Source organism: Acromyrmex echinatior, chromosome 8 (assembly GCF_024713525.1).
Source record: "Acromyrmex echinatior isolate Ae372 chromosome 8, ASM2471352v2, whole genome shotgun sequence".
NCBI classification, from domain to species: Eukaryota; Metazoa; Arthropoda; class Insecta; order Hymenoptera; family Formicidae; genus Acromyrmex; species Acromyrmex echinatior.
Genome location: NC_141859.1, coordinates 12,092,021 through 12,108,936, shown reverse-complemented (window position 1 = coordinate 12,108,936; position 16,916 = coordinate 12,092,021). Strand labels below are relative to the sequence as shown.

Here is a 16,916-nt window from a genome sequence, read left to right as displayed (position 1 = left end):
TGCGTCCGACCTTCCTCGTAGAACTTGTAGAGAGAAATCGAAATAGTTCTAGCTTTTGTCATATGTCATTGTTTCCGAGATAATGGTTCTTATGATATTCTCCTATTCTGTAACTCTTAACGACAGTGTCGATATCGTTATAGCATGATTGCACAGATATTTCATATAGTAAAAAAAACTGCGCAAGAACACATATCGACAGTGTCGTTAAAAGTTGTAGAATACGGCTCCTATGTGCATAAATTTTTTTTATCAAATTATATTGTATATTGGATAAGAATAAAAGTTCGTATCGCTGCGAATTTTAAAATTAAGCAATTGTATGTTAACAAACGAACAAAATTTAAATTTAAAAAAGGGTTTAAAACTTTAAAATCTTTACTTTTGAAAAGTCATTATAAGAGTAAAAAGAAAAGCCTATAAGAGCCGACGCAAGTTCGACGCATCTTATATTTTGTATATTTACCAAGTGACTTAGTTTAATAGCGTACAGTTTATGTTGTTGAATTCAGTTAATTACTGAAGATTAAAAAAAATTATGTGGTCAAAATGTCTAGATTTTTATCAATAAATATTACATTTTTTACACACAAATAACTTGTGTTGGCTCTTACAGGTTTTTCTTTTTATTTTTATGATTGTATATCACTCGAGTCTTTACACTTCTTGTATTTTAAAAATCATTATATTTTTTCAGTTCTATGAGTTAATAATTCTTACATATAGAAAACTATTGGACAAAATTTTCTTCTCACTTTATAGACCTATCATGTACCCCAAAACTTGCAAAAATTTTGGACTTTCTAATATGAAAACTTAAAGTTTTCCTAAATTATTTCTTAAAGATATTTCTTAAAGATATTTCTAAAGTTTTTTTGTTATTGAATTATCGGATTAAATAAAAAAAGCATTTTAACTTTAATTGCTCGTAATTGCATTAAAAATCAATACCATAATTAAAAAAAGATGATTAAAGCTGAAATTTCAGTTTATCGAATGATATATAATAGTATACAATTTTTTTTTTAATATGTACTTCATTTGTATCATGTTTTTCTAAACCATGATACAAATTAAGTAGTTTTAGCATGTTTGTCTAAACCATGATACAAATTAAGTAGTTCTAGCTTCTTTTGTTCCAACTCAATGTGTATCTAGTTAATAATTATTTATATTAAATGATTAAAGAATCGCGTGTAAATTTAGGACATCTTAAAACGATATATCAGTTGGATGATGATGACAGTTTTGCTTATCCAATGGATAATGCTTATCATGCACTAAAATTGATCGCATTGATGATCATTCTCTCACTAGTTAATATTAATATATAGCTATATATGTTAGCTCTAAAAATCATTATTTTGATCACGCTTATGATTACATGCTATGCTAATAAAAGCAATTTGAAAATTAAACGCAACAGTTATAATTACTGCAAACTATACAATTGCACAGAAAAATAAATGTAACTACTTTTAAAGATAGTTTAATATGTTATTTTTTGAATTTATATAAAGCTTCGTTGTGTAAAACGGAAATAGACATCATTAGTGTTCTTAAGACCGAATAGAATGTTTGTAAAATCCATTGACATTGTAACGTGCATTAGACTTAAAGGTGACTAGAACAAGTTCCGTTACACCTTCTATTTGTGAGCACAGCGTAGGCCATCCATCTGTTATTCTTGCTGATTTTTTTCAACTAAGAGGGCAGAGGACCTTTCACGTTAGTGACCTCCACGCTGAAAGCGGTTATCGATGACCTGTCGAGTAACGTGGGTCGCGCGAAACGGGAAAGGAAATTTTACCGCCGTAATGTCGCCAAATAAATAACGATTATATTTGATTGCCTTGTACACGATTGCTGAACAGCCTGTCGAGTCGAAGACGAAGTGTCGACGCTCGACTCGACTTTACAATTTGCTTGTGGAAACAATTCGATTGTGAGACATCGACGATATCCCGATATAATAACCTCTTTATAAACTTTTTGATATATTAAACGCATAGTCATAACTTGAACGAAGCAGACTTATTGTTAAAATATTATCTTAATTATTAGCTTTTTTTTCTTAAATAAATATACGAATTTTATTACATTCATATTTTTTAATCTCTAAAATGATTTCTTGAAATTATTGCTATAAAATTCATTGCTGTGTAAAATAATTTAAGATGTTAGCTCTCTTTCTCTGGACAGGAACCACACGTTCATAGGCTCGGATTTTCCTTTCATAGAGACAGGACCTCTATATTCCAAAAGAAACTGCGGATCTTGATTTTCAGGCATACAGAGATATCTGCAACAAATCGTATAAACGTTTGTGAAAATCTTAACGCTAATATAATAGCCATTTAATCTGTAATACATTTTTTTACGCTAAAATATATAATTTTATTTTTTTTAATTTTTCAAGTTTAGAACTATGAAATATAAAATTATTCTAAATTATTACTACTTAAAAATTCTTAGAAAAAGTCTCTGAGTCATTAGGATCAGTAGAATGTATGTTCTAATTATAGGTTTTACAAAGGAATGATATGTTATCACTCCCTTTTTTATGAAATATTTTGCTACGTTGAAATGAAAAAGATACAAGTAAAAAATTAAAATTTTTAAGATAATGAAAGAATCTGAAGACTAATATCTTTAGAGAGTTGGTTTCCTTTTATTATCTCAAAATACTGATTTTTTTATTTGTGTCATTTCTCTATCAACGCAGGGATTTATCGCATTTAAAACCTTGATTTATACATATATATATATATATATATATGAAGTATAAGAAGCCTGCCCCAGCTTTTTTCAACATGGATGTAAATGGTCTCCTAGGGTGCAAAGAAGCCTCTAAAATGCGTATTTCACGTCTAATCGAATTATCGGCCCCGCCGTGTGAGTTCTGGCTCGTTTCTTCTGTTGATAACCATTAAAACGTGAACGTTACGCGATACCTGTCATTGAAATTATACTAAATTTTTTGTGTTGCGCGTTGCCTAATTAAAATCACTCGAAAATCATGGAGGTACTGATAGATTGCTATTTCGACAGACTGTTTTCGGAAATGGAACGCAGTTCCTTGGCCTCGCGATACAAACGTCGCGAGCTGGTCAGTTATTTCACGGATGTGATAAATAGTTGTGCAGAAGGTAATAAGATTTATGATATCAATGTCCTATAATATATGCGTGATGTTTACGCGTGAGACGCGTAAGTGACAAATGGACCGCAGTCGAGATCATCGACGATCATTAAATCTATGATCATTAGTATGACAACGTCATTTTATTACCCGCAAGTCCGAACAGAAAATTCCAAAATTCGCAGACGATATGCCATCGTGGTTCCGCGATATTAACGATGTATAATTTTATCCGTGCTAAATCTCATCCGTCTCCAAGGCGCTATACGGGAATTCCTGAACCACGCAAAGATATCGCCGCCCATTATGATCTTACCGTTACATTAAACCGTGCCTAATCCTATTCTTTCTATTTGTCTTCGTTGTTCCGCCAATGCCGTTGCAGTAACGGTGAAAAATACCACGTCGCAAACGCATCGTCATGAATTCCAGAATAATTTACATCTTCGTCTCGCCCGCGTTTTACGTGAATAAATTCCACGACTTTTTACTTGCTTCATCATTTTACAACCGATGAGACTATGAATCACGCTTGATGCTTCCAGCGGAAGACCTCGACAAGCAGGACGTATGCGAGAGGATAGTTCTCTCAGCTCTGCGTTATCACAATATCACGATGATGGAGAACGGATCGATCTGTTTACTCGGCAAATTTCATAATGTTCTTTACGTGGCGGCGAAGCTGTGCTATGATTGGGATATCCACAATAACACGATTGTCAGTCGACTGTTAAATGACATATTCTATTGCGAGAAGACGTTCGAGCGATTACTCATCGGGGCAATCTTCGGCACGCGCGTAACGCATTTCCTGTCGGGCTGGAAGTGCGACTTTGACGATCGCAAGGAGAACATCCGGGCTCTCGTGTACTTCTTGGATCACGCAATTAGCGGTCGGTTGGAGTACCGTTGCGAATCCTCGCCGATAAAAAGACGTTTCATCGACGTGACCATGGAGTCGTATGGACAGGTTCTGCCTCTCAGGGTCGCGATCCAACACGGCGCACCGGATATCCTGTTGATCATGCTGCGCTACGGTGCTTCAATCGAATCTGACAAACTGGCTCCGTCGCCGATAGAGATGATTCTGACAAAACTGAGCGAGTACGAGGCACAACCCGGACAGAAGGAAGTCGTTTATCCGGAACATCTGCTGACGTGTCTGAAGCTACTATTACGAACTGTGACCGCTGCGTACATCAGAACTCCTGATCATATCGCCGCTCACACCGGTATATTTAGTATCTCTTTGTACGAGCAGTATCCCAACCTGGCGAATCAAAATCTAATACCTCCGGAACGTAGCGGAATTTGTCCAGCGGAACTTAGACATCTGTGTCGTTGTCGAATCCGCGAGACCCTCCATAATAATTGGGCATTGCCTCACGGAATCAAGAAACTGCAGATTCCAGAATCTTTGAGAAATTATCTGGATTTGTTACAAGACTGATGACTCGTTCGCGGGATGATCGGTATCGGTGTTTTATTTTGTTTTAGCAATGAATCTTAGAAATATTTTATCATATGCGTTTGTACGCAGTGTCTTAAAATTTCACTATGATTCGATAAAACGTACTTTCTGTCGATTCGAGTGCAGAATCTAGCAAATGCTAAATCTTTTAAAGTCATCGCATAAAGTTCGAATCTTGAACTTACAGTTTAGCAAAATATATGGATAGAGAAAGTAGAGTCAAATTACGGCAAAGATTTTGATAGATGCGAATCGTATATTTAAATATATGTCAGATTTTATGTGGAATACTTGATATATGAAAGCGAAATCTCGCGCGAGACGTTCAAGTAGGTCTAAGGTCTAAGGTTTGAGAAAAAGTCAAGTTCAGAAGGTCGGGTCATAGCGTTTTATAATGACGCTATGTTAATGAATCTTGGGAATTAGAGAAAAACTTTGTGAGGGATGCTCTTGTATACGCTCGCGATGCGAATACCAGAAACATTCAAGAATAATGGAAAGTATGTCGTGAGACAATGTAATAATGTACGCGTTTGGGAAACCAAAGTTGTGAACCGTTAGCAACTTTCGTTCAATCTGAGAACCAAGTGAAAGAGACAGTATAGTAAAAATATATATATAATATATTATAATTATATAATATAATAAAAATAAGAAATTTTTAATATATTTTATTATATAAAATAATTTATATATCTATATATTTATATATTAGCAATATTTAAAATAATTTACCTGTAAGCATCTTCCGAAACGTTGATCTTTCCTGGTTGACCGGTGGTCTCTGTTCGACTTGTAAGATTTACTGTATTTCCGAATAAACAATAACGAGGCATACGATGACCGATTACACCAGTAACTACTTCTCCACTGTGTATTCCAATTGTAATTTTCTGTAAAATAACAATCAATATATATATATATATATATATATATATATATATATATATATATGTACAAATACATATATAATATTATATTAATTTTTAAAAAATTCAAAAATAATTAATATAGTATTAGATATACTTATATAAACTTTTAAGAAGTTATAAAAGGAACATGTTTTTTTCTTGTTTTTATGATACATGCAATAATTTCTATAAGCATATTTTTTTATCTAAGAGTATTAATTATCTAAATTATAAAAAGATTATTCATTTTTAGTAATGTTAATGCAAAAGGTATGTGCAAAGGTCCTGTTGTCTTTATATCACATGTTTGCAGCACGAAAACTTAAATTTATTGAAGTTGCGTCAATATTTTTTCTTTTTCTTTCCAGAATTGAATTGCGAATTGCACGTAACGTTCTAACTGTAATCCGTTGTTAAGTATTTAAGTAACATGAGAATTGCACTGAACTCGGAGAAAGAAGTTAGTTTTCTTTGCAAAGAGATACAAAAATAGTGGCGAGATATGCCATCAGCTGTCTCTCGGGAAATTGCAAACGATTCGAGCACACGATACATATATGTATAAATACACACACACACACACACACACACACACACACACACACACACACACATACGTCTAACTGTATAAAATACGAAGAAGATTTCAACTTTCTACAAAAGTCATCGGACGGATTGTCTCGATAATTTCTTTAACAGCAACTCTTTCGATATTACCCGCTACAACGTGTAACGTTTAACGTCCAATCTTAAATTGACTTATACTGTCAACTCTTTTCAGATCAAAGCGTTTCGATACATAGTCATGTATCAAAGTATACCTAGCGGAGTGCAGACAGCTTGTACATACCACGGGCTCTCCATCGATCTGCACTTCATCCGCCGCGAGATCCATCATATCCAATGCTAGGCGTGCGATGCATCGTGCATGACAACGACAGGGTTCCGGCAATCCACTCACTGCCATATATTTATCACCGATAGTCTCTACCTATAGATCGATCAAAAGTGAAATTAATAGAAACTTTAGAAAATCCAAATGTTATTGATACCGCGTAAATGATATTTGTGAGCAATTTTGTCGGCCACTTTCTCTTTTTAAAATGTTTTCGCACAAAGATTTATAACATGTAAATGTCTTTTATATAATTTTTCTACAGTCCAAAAGTATATATTGTTCCCACAAATTGACGTGAATTGGCATTCAATATCTAATAAACGTAAATTGATATTCAATATCTAATAAAAAACTAATATAAATAAAAAATCAGTTTTATTGAAAAATAACATTTATTTTTATAACAATTTTAATATTTTATTAATTTTCTTTTGGATTTTATTATCATTTTTTCCAAAAATGCAATAAGTTGAGAATGTTTTTTATACTTGTAATCAAAATTGTATGTAATAATCATTTTTCAAAATTGTAAGAATTAAATTAATTATACGTATTTACCTTATAGACGTTAGGATTTTTTTTTGGGTCAGTTAACACGTCAAAAGCCGTGTACAGTTCGTTGAGCATATTAACGATCTTCATAGCGCCATTAGAGTCTGTATGAGCAGCGCAATAAGCTCCGAAGCCGACTATACCGGAGAACAGAAGAGTAACGCAATCATACTTTTTCGCTGGTACCGGTCGTGAATGCCTAAGCTCATTCGCCACCGAAATAGGAAGCACTGAGTAAAGCAACCTGCAGTGAATACAGATGATCTTTTATTCAACGTCGCAACTTCCCATCGTATCGCGCGCGCTAGTTTTGCCTAATCAGATTAACAGTTCTCAGCAAAATTTCCGCAAGTCGTTGAGAGAAATTAAATTTGAATAGTTTCGAAGTAAATCTCGGTTGCGGGAAATCTTAGAAAAGATTTCTGCTTTCCTCGAGTATAAACGGAAGTCCTTCCATTTTGCGGTATCGTGTTCCGTCATAAATCCATTTCCGTTAATCGCGAACGGAAGGATTCCCAAAGCGATTTGCGAGTTGCGGATCTCGCGTAATCGAATTATTGGTAAACGACGAACCAGTGGCAAAGATAATCAGGAAGTGCCGTGGGCGGAGATCCTTACCTGTCGGTCTTCTGCTTCTCGCCGTCAAGTTCGCGATACGTCTGCTGCAGTTTATCGGTGAGTAATTCTAAGTTGCGCGTTAATTTGTAATCCGCCTCAAACTGTTCAGACATCAGAACCAGATCTCGAGTGGCATCGTGCAGAGGGACGTCACTCAAGTACAGACCCCGCCTGAAGCCAAAAGAATAATTCGGGACGATATTGCGATCCACGACGATAGAGACGATTGTCAAGCGGGATAATGAGAATCCACCCCTCACCGTATCAAGTAGTCACGTATAAAACTTTTAGCAATGTCAACACGAAACTTTAACCAATTACGTTTGTTTAACACAAACGGAAAAAGAATCCGAAGTTGACCGAGAGAAATAAGGTTAATATCTTATACTAAAAGACACGACTTCCCTTTCCGCAAAAGAAGGGAGAACAAGTTTAACAAGTATTACGATGAGGTTGTGTAGAAGTTTATGGTAATAAGTTATATATACTTTTCCATCCCGTTATACTGATTTATTACGTAAACGAAGAGTATTTAATAGATTTATGGAAAGACGTGGGTCTTACCTAGTTAAGTCATCCAGGTTCATAACACTTGGATAACACAGAAAAATAACCATATCGGTCTCAGGTATATACAACATTTGACCCTGGAACAGTTATTAAACTGTAAAAAGTTCTTTATTAATTCTACACGGAAAGAACAGTTTTGAAGTATTAGCTAGATATAGATCTGACAATAATTTTATTGGACTATTAATATGTTTATGTAGAACTACTATAAATTTTAAAACTTATAAATAAGAGTCGTGAAAGAAACAATAATTGATGCGCAATAATAAAGCAACGTAAATTATATATTTAGAATAATATTTTTATAATAAAATCAATTGTTTCGATTTATTTTAATACCGGTATCGTCAATCGCCAATGGCCCAAGTGCCATTTTAGCTCCGATTATCATTTTAATTTTTTTGTATCAGATATGCAGTATAAATTATTAAGAACATGTAAATACAAATAATTATAGTAACATAGATAATATCAAAATAACTTTTATCAACTGAAAACAAGGATAGGAAATTAGCAAATTAATTTTCGATGATTCTATTGAAACATGAACGGCGGTTTTAATTGTTAAACCATCATCAGCGATAACGAAGATGTCTAAGATTAATAGTCGTTTGTTATCAATTCTGTTCTCCCAGCATGCAATGGGTAAGATCCTTCTATTACCATGTAGAAGAATGTCATTACCATCATTGCATATGGAGTATGATTTTTTATTAAAGTGTGAATTATTATTATTAAAATTTCACTACAATTCTATTATTGCGACAATGATTTCAGTGAAAGTTACACAAGTATTGAGGTTTATATGAGAATAAACAAGAGCCAATTACACGCTCCGTTTCTTTCACGTCTCTCATTTGCCAGTTTTAAGATTTATTCTAATCTCGGCTCTAGTGAAGTTATGAATTTTTGTTGATATTTATGTAGGACGCTCAAACTGGTTACTAGAATGTTAAAAATTTTTATAGTACTGCTTATCATGCTTGAGTTCTCTCTACATAATTATTTTGATAATCCAACAAAATTATTTTGAGTTGTGTATATTGACTATTAAATACTTTAGTAAAATTATTCTTTCCGTGTATTTTATTCTTCCCAGTTGACACTAATTAAAAGTAACATAATGTCTACATTATTTATAATTTTTCATTCAACAATATGACTGTTACGTAGCACTATGTGCAATTACGTTTATATTATTAATTATGTTTGCATTACGTTTGTATTATTGATTATGTTTGTATGCGTTTGTATTACATTTATATTATTGAATGAAAAAATTATAACATAGATATTATATTACTTTTAGTTGGTGTTAATTTATCTGAGTTGATTCATCTTTATAGACTACTGACCTTTAAACGTAAAGACGAATATTCCTCGGCAGCATCAACAAGCATAACTCCTTTTTTTGTTCTTAGCACATACACTGTATTAATATGCGACAATATATTTTCGAATGTTAATTCCAAATGCGGTCTGACCTACGAAGTTTCCCAAATGACAGTTAATTAACCCAATTTCACGTAATAATTTATTAAATTGGTCTATCAAAATGCAAATGGAAATTGTGGTTATTTTAAACAGAATTACATAGCAGAATATTTGCAGCAATAGCACATTTGATGTGTCTATGATTTTTAAAATGAGGGATTATAATGGTGAGCTAATTGACAACATTACAATTACGCATGAACAAGAACGCAAATTATATTAAATGGATGACTCGGACAACACGCTCTGTGTCCGTCACAATAAGCTGCGTTTGATATACATTCATGTGCTTATAGGCATGTATGTAATAGCAGGCATTGTGTACTAATGCAATTCCTTTGACAGGGAATAATTAGGAAGGTTTATTGAAAATTGATCGATATCAGCGCAGACAATACTTCATGCAGTATCAATGAAATGCTGAAACGATATTATCGGACAAAAGTCCTCTTATACGTAATTCATAAATTTCTGAGCTGTAATAATCAGTATCACGAAGGAAAACAAGCACAAGAAAAATAGCACAAGAAAAATAACACGTCTTCTGATTGGTCTGTGACTAATTAATCGATAAAATGCAAAGCGTTCAAAATCAATAGTTCGAATGAGATATAAAAAAACATCGAGGTACAAAAATGAATTTATAACGAAGCAAAGACAAAAGATGAACTACGTATTGACTATAATGAACATATTGTTTGATGCTCGTCAACTCACAGTTAAGAGAATGTCGCTTAGTTTGCAATGACCGCTAGAAACGCGAGGTATAACACGCGTTATGGTACATCCGGTTTGAACTATGGTAAGGTCCCGATTAAACATTAGATGAAAAGGAAACACTCGACAGAACGTTGTTGGGCTGACCTTCGGTTCTACGACAATTCATTAGATATCTGTTATTCCTTTTTTTGTAATATGTATCTTAATAGTCTTTTTAATTATTTAACATTATACTTTTTTAATATTATGTTTGCGATTCTATCATTATTTGTCAAGTTTATTGATTTTTGTGCCGATACGTGTTATTGGAAAGAAACTGCGATATACTACTCACCGACAGACAATGTTTCCAATTCAGCGATCATAGGATTTGATACGACTCCTGGCCCTGATGTGTCAGTTATGAGGAATTGTACATGATCGCATTCGCTTTTAGTTTTCACTATCTGCATGTCAACATCCGTGTCGTGTAGTTTTTTCGCAACGGTCTATTTCAGAAAAATAAATCGAAAATTCTTCTATCATTCTTTCTTTACTATCGACTAATCCTTCTCGTTAAAATATTTCCGTTAAAATATAAAATAATTGCTGCAGTTTTCCTCGTGAAAGTCTCTCGGAGCTGAGTTTTTGTGTATTTTATAGCGTTAAATGTATTTTCAGGAAATATTCCAGAATAGAATTAAATTTCGTTTTTCACGATTTTGATTTTTCTCGAGTCTTGCATAATAATAAATCACATTTTTACCAGAGAATTTTTACCAAAGAAAATAGAATACCTTAACAATTCCAATAACGATGTGTTCCAAACCAGGTCGATCTGAATAATAATGCAAAATAAGCGCGCCATCCTCGGGTCTTTCTGTACATCTAAATGATGGTGCCCTCATGCCCGGATATAACGTACCCAAATGATCGTGAAGCGCGTCCAAATTCTGCAATGTGATGTGCATCTATATATATGTCTGATAACGTGCGCACATGTATTGTTTCCAATATCGAATATGAATTTAAAATGTATATATATCTTCGAAAAATATTCTTGGTGCTACAATAATACTTGATCCGTATAAGTATATTTGAATAGGTTTCCATTATTTTTATAAAATACAAGATAATAAATATTACGTTGTACAGTTTGCATATTGAAATGAAAAATTAAAAAGAAATTCATATAAAATTTAGTTTTACAACAGCTGATATAAATGCTTGAAGCATTTTTATGTGACATTGTAATTCTCAGTATTATACTATAAAGTATAAATGAAATAATATGCATAAAAATCTGCAAAAGGCAGAAAACTTCAGATTGAATTTAATTGCACTGTTCTCTTTTATACGAAATGAGTAATTGAGAGAGATTGAATGTACATTTAAAATTAAGAATATCGTCGTATTGCAATATAAATTAAAATTTTTTTCCTCATTAGAAAGAATGATGCTTACTTTTATGTTTTTATAATATTACTAATAATTTATGCTAGTTAATTAATGATTATTATTGATTTAATTATATATTTATTAATATTTTTAGAAAATATAAAATTAACTGGAGATAATTTACCGATAAAACTTTCTAATTTATTATACTTATCTTTACTCACGTATATCTTGTTCTACTGTGGCTGATTTAGTAAATGGTTTAGTGATAAATTAAACAGCAAGAGAGAGATACGTATCAATTGCGGGAAACGTCCGATTTAATTGCTAAAGTAGTAAACGAAAAATCTAAAGCGCGAGATCGAGTAAAGTATAAGATTCTACTTTTTTGCGTCGGTAAACCAGTATCAAGCGTATTAAACTGTGTTGCATTAAATATGAGAAAAATCTATAATTGACATCTATTATTGAAATCTGTAATTAACAGCATTCTTTAAAATTTACCTGCAAAAAATCTCTAGGTGTTGCTCCAAGAACTTGAAGGATCTTGTCATAGCCAGAATCTTGGCAAAACTCGAAGAACATTCGACCAAACAATTCAAGTATTTCATTGGCAGGAATATCTAGAGCATAAGATGTCTAGTAAAATTTCCTGTTACGAATCAGTCGGCACAATGGACTTATTTCGTATTCTGTCGCATACGTACTAAGTTTATTGACAGCTGCAGATATCAGATTATAGGTAATCTCGTCTTCGTAGATTTGCCGCACCAGAAACTGTCCTTCCATATTAACCGCTGCATCTTTTCTAAACCATCAATGCAATTGTAAAAGAGAATTCCCGATAATAAAAAAAAATATATATATATTTATTATAATTCCTAAATGATACATAATTCATTTATAAAATTCGACACTCATTTTTAAATTCACCATTTTACAAAAATTAATTATTAATTAAAAATTAGTATACTTAGGTATTACAGTATACTTAGATATGACAGTTTAAATCCTAAATTCGCGTTACAGAAATTTTGAAAGACCGATAATTTATTAAGAATTTTACGATCTTGCTGTTATTTAATTTGTGTGTCAAATGTTCAAAGTAGTAGTTCAATTCTTTGATGGATATCAAGTGTCACACTCAAAGCTTAACTCAGCATCTTTTGAAAACTTCAGCTTTATTAATATTCATATCATGAAACAAATTACATCTTTCAGAAAAGTTTTTGAGAAGAGGATACTTATAAGAAACTGCTAATGATAATTATACACAATAAAGTAATATAATATAATAATAATAATATGATAATAATAATAATAATAATAGTATTAGTAATAAAGATCATAAAGATAGATAATAATCTTTATATTATGTTGTAATTAATAATTGCAATTATTATGTCTCAATTAAAGTCTAAGTTCTTTTTACAAAAAGAACTTAGACTTTAACAATTTTAATATATTAAAATGACAATATATTAATATATTAATGACAATTTTAATATATTAAAATTGTCATTAAAATATTTATTAAAATTCAACTTCTCTTTTTTTTTAAATAACATTGTTGAAGATTACATTTTAAAATATGTCAAGTGCAGTATTTCGTAATTGTAATGATGTTATTATAAAACCAGATGATGCTTCCGATATTACCTAACAATATTCTGCAATCCAATTTTGCTGGTAATATTACAAACTTCATTCAGGGTGGGTAAATTGGCTCTCTCACAGGTAATTTTAAACGGTACCTATTTTGTTCATAAAATAATCTACATTTATAATAAGCGCACTTCAGGGTATTTTTATTACAAAAGAGATTAGAATATAACCAACATACCCTGTTAGATGTCAAAGGAGCAATAGTAAATTTAAAAAAACATATTTTACTGTTTTTAATTTCTAAAATGTAAATCAATTCATTTCTGTGGATAATTTCAAAATAAATAACATATGTACTTATAAGTAATAATAAATTAAATTTGAAATATATTGTTTAATTTCAAGTTTTAAATTAATGACATATTGAATAGAAGCAGTGACGACTGATAGAAATAATTAAAAATAATTCAAATTGGATATAATTTGACATTATGAATTTAACAATGTACAACATATTTACAATACATTATTAAAATAGCGCGATAATTAATAAGAAAGTTAATTTTAAGATATTTTAAAATTTATTTACGTTTTTAAGATTCAGTTTCACAATTCTAATGTTAGAATTGGAAAGAGGTGAGAAATAAGTTAAATCTCTGTTAAGAGTTAATCATAAGTTATGAAACTGAACCTATATGAGTGGGAAGGTACAAAGAAAAACGATATCTCTATAATTTTCAATATTAATAAACAACGAGAAAAGATTGCTTCGCACGTGGCATAATAATATTGATGAGTGCATGTGGGCGTAATATCACATGTAACATAATATCATATATATATCCGTATATAGATCATAATAAAATGATATTCCATTTCATGCACAAACTATTCTTTTTTCAACTGACCTATGTCAACACTTGATTGCCCGTCCGACGGTAGTCGAGCGAAACATCGCGCCGCGTTGTAAAGATTACGCGAGGGTTGCACGCGTAGGTGTATAAAAAAAACAGTGCAAGAAAAAAAACATGAAAGACAATGAAGATGATCTATTTTTTACCTACTTTATCGTCTCCCACGTCTCACTGCCGAAGGTCTTCACGACCAGGAGCTCGAGGGCGTAATTCACAAAACCGTACTGCACATACAAGGAGAGAAATGATATAAGTGTAATTCACCGGGGGATGAACGCACGCCTTTGACATCGCACAGGTGCTAACAGACTTTAACGTGTGATCGGTATAAACCATCACCATTCGTTCCGAGCTACAATCGGTAGCGCAATCATCAGCACCTGTGGATGTCGCACGCAGTCATTGAGTCATCGAGTCATCGAGTCTTCCACACGGAAGCATACCATGATGCTGGCCCTGACAATTGGACTGGAGGCAATCGACTGACCTCACTTTTCACGCGTCACTCCATTCCGATTGTCGATCCGATTGTGATCGCCGTGTTTACCTCGTGCGCACGAGCCGCGTACTGGAAGACGGCCTGTTTCGTTCGCCGGTACGATGGGGTATCGATTTTGTCGCGGCTGCGCCACCTAGACATCACCTAGTTGTGCTCCTCTTGCACGAGCCGCCCTCGAATGAGCTGCACACCACCCTCCGGTTCTCCCAATCCGCTTTGCCACGGCATGGTGGTGTGGTGCCGGTGGCATTATAACTTCGCGAATGAATACTTATAAGACCTTCGTGAGATTAGCGAATGGGAACGACTTCTGTCAGCTCGAGAACGACTTAGCCGCTCGTGTACCATAATTTCTTTCACACGGCCGTAGGGACGGTTATTTATTTCTACGATCTGCAATTTTCGGCGAACTCAACAAGAAAATAAATGCAAACGCTTTTTATACGAGCGAGTTGAGGATGTAATGAAATGCAACCTCTCGGTGCCATGAATGTCGAGGAACGTCGTTTAGGAAGTTTCAAACTGCAACATAAGTGTTCTTACGCGTCCTCTGCTTCTCCTAGTAATGAGCGATTTCTTCAGTCAATTTCTTTTTCTAATACTGAAAAGATCAATGCGAAATTTATGTGCATTCATGATGATATTTGATGACCCGATGGCATTTGAGGATAAATGCAAACGAAGCATTTAATTTGTTGTTTAATTTAACTATATTGCACATACAACAATTATAAGCTACTGACTTTAGAATAGATTAACAACAACGTTTGGTTTAAATTACAATTAATAACATAATAACAAAGTGAAATTTATTCCATCATGCAAGCACTGCACAAAAGTAATTTCGATGATCAAATTATGATCCCACTTTTGTTATACTGTTTCAATAACATTGTGTTGAATATTATACAAATATTCTATCTTTGGAAAATCTATTTATACGGGCAATGAATCTAATTACGGTAATATAAATCACATCTCGTCAATTAAATCTGCTTTAAATTGGACAGATCACGCATAATTCCACTTCGATGTCATTAATTTACATTATTAATAACACTGTAGAAAAATTCATTACAAAATGTTTATCGGAGAGAATAAATCGCAGAGCACATTGCTGAATTAGTTAAAATAATAAAATACGATAGTAGCTTTGTTATCTCAAAAAAATAATTAAATTACAAAAATTACTTTTAATTAAAGTACCAATCAGCAAAATTAAATAATCTAATACATTCTTCTTCTTTTAGAAATAAAGATATACACTTTTTTGCGCAAATCTTTTGAATTATGATAGCTTTATCGCTAATAATAATTGTATCGAATTTTGTTCTTTAATAAATATTATACTTTGATAAATATTAAGAAGAAAATCTCCAAGTTGGAATGGTGAAAATTTAAGTATATGCAATAGAAAAGATTGAAAAAAGTTCTCGTGAAAGTACTTTAAGGACTGAACGAACTCCATGTTTTAAAGTGGTTTCCAACCTGGCAAAATCCTGAAGACGGAAATTTTTCGTAGGAATTATATAATATAAGATCTAGTATCTTCGGTGTTAATTATTCCAAATGACCTCATTTTGTTCAGTGCTATGCTGAATAATGCAATAAAACATGTATGATAGGAAGGTGTAATGTGACAATTGAAAAACGCTTAGTCACAATAATATTGCAGTGCTCGTCGTAAATGAAAGAAAAAAATGAAAAAGATGAGGAAGTTAACTTTTATTTTAAACGCAATGTTATGCAAGTATAGACTAATCAATAAAGTGTGAATTGATTAGTAATTGATAGAAAGAGAAAAACGCTCTCTTGGATAAAAATCATAATAAAATATAAATGGCGTGAGATTTCGAAATGATGTTTGTCTATTATTTCATTATCGTTTCTAGCAAAAACGACTAGCAATATTATATCTATTTCCGTATCTATCATCGCCTTTGGTGGAATGCTTTTATCGTCACAGCGTACATGGCATTCCTAAGGGAGTTGCAGTGACCTCGTTTTCATTGTGTAAAACGAAAATGGTTCCACCTCTCTCTCTCTCTCTCTCTCTCTCTCTCTTTAGTACTCAATTTTCCAGAAATACGATGAAAACATCGTTCGTCTTCGTTCTTATTGATTCGCTGCCAATCGTATCATTCT

General features: G+C 32.7%; 2 protein-coding genes across 2 annotated transcripts; one reads left to right on the top strand and one right to left on the bottom strand.

Annotated features, from left to right (window-relative positions):
* Positions 1 to 1,820: 1,820 nt before the first annotated feature.
* On the bottom strand, positions 1,821 to 14,875 carry Gycbeta100B (guanylate cyclase soluble subunit beta-1-like). Its single transcript, XM_087408553.1, has 14 exons — positions 14,716 to 14,875; positions 14,423 to 14,496; positions 12,461 to 12,561; positions 12,258 to 12,376; positions 11,153 to 11,308; positions 10,711 to 10,864; positions 10,374 to 10,528; positions 9,518 to 9,646; positions 8,157 to 8,239; positions 7,593 to 7,763; positions 6,981 to 7,218; positions 6,375 to 6,515; positions 5,349 to 5,506; positions 1,821 to 2,302 (listed from the first exon to the last, which is right to left on the bottom strand). The coding sequence occupies exons 1-14, from the start codon at positions 14,716 to 14,718 to the stop codon at positions 2,173 to 2,175; spliced, it is 1,812 nt and encodes a 603-aa protein (XP_087264679.1). The 5' UTR covers positions 14,719 to 14,875; the 3' UTR covers positions 1,821 to 2,172.
* Positions 2,309 to 5,468, top strand: stops (SOCS domain-containing protein stops). The gene is made up of 2 exons (XM_011056078.2): positions 2,309 to 3,149; positions 3,688 to 5,468. The coding sequence occupies exons 1-2, from the start codon at positions 3,020 to 3,022 to the stop codon at positions 4,590 to 4,592; spliced, it is 1,035 nt and encodes a 344-aa protein (XP_011054380.1). The 5' UTR covers positions 2,309 to 3,019; the 3' UTR covers positions 4,593 to 5,468.
* Positions 14,876 to 16,916: the final 2,041 nt, after the last annotated feature.

What these genes read in the sequence shown, in the direction of transcription:
- stops (XM_011056078.2), top strand. Translation starts at nt 3,020, where the DNA reads ATGGAGGTACTGATAGATTGCTATTTCGACAGACTGTTTTCGGAAATG. An exon ending in GATAAATAGTTGTGCAGAAG is followed by an intron (nt 3,150 to 3,687) that starts GTAATAAGATTT and finishes TGATGCTTCCAG; the next exon opens with CGGAAGACCTCGACAAGCAG.
- Gycbeta100B (XM_087408553.1), bottom strand. An exon ending in ATTCGTCTTTACGTTTAAAG is followed by an intron (nt 8,240 to 9,517) that starts GTCAGTAGTCTA and finishes TAACTGTTCCAG; the next exon opens with GGTCAAATGTTGTATATACC. An exon ending in AAAATCCTAACGTCTATAAG is followed by an intron (nt 6,516 to 6,980) that starts GTAAATACGTAT and finishes ATCGATCTATAG; the next exon opens with GTAGAGACTATCGGTGATAA.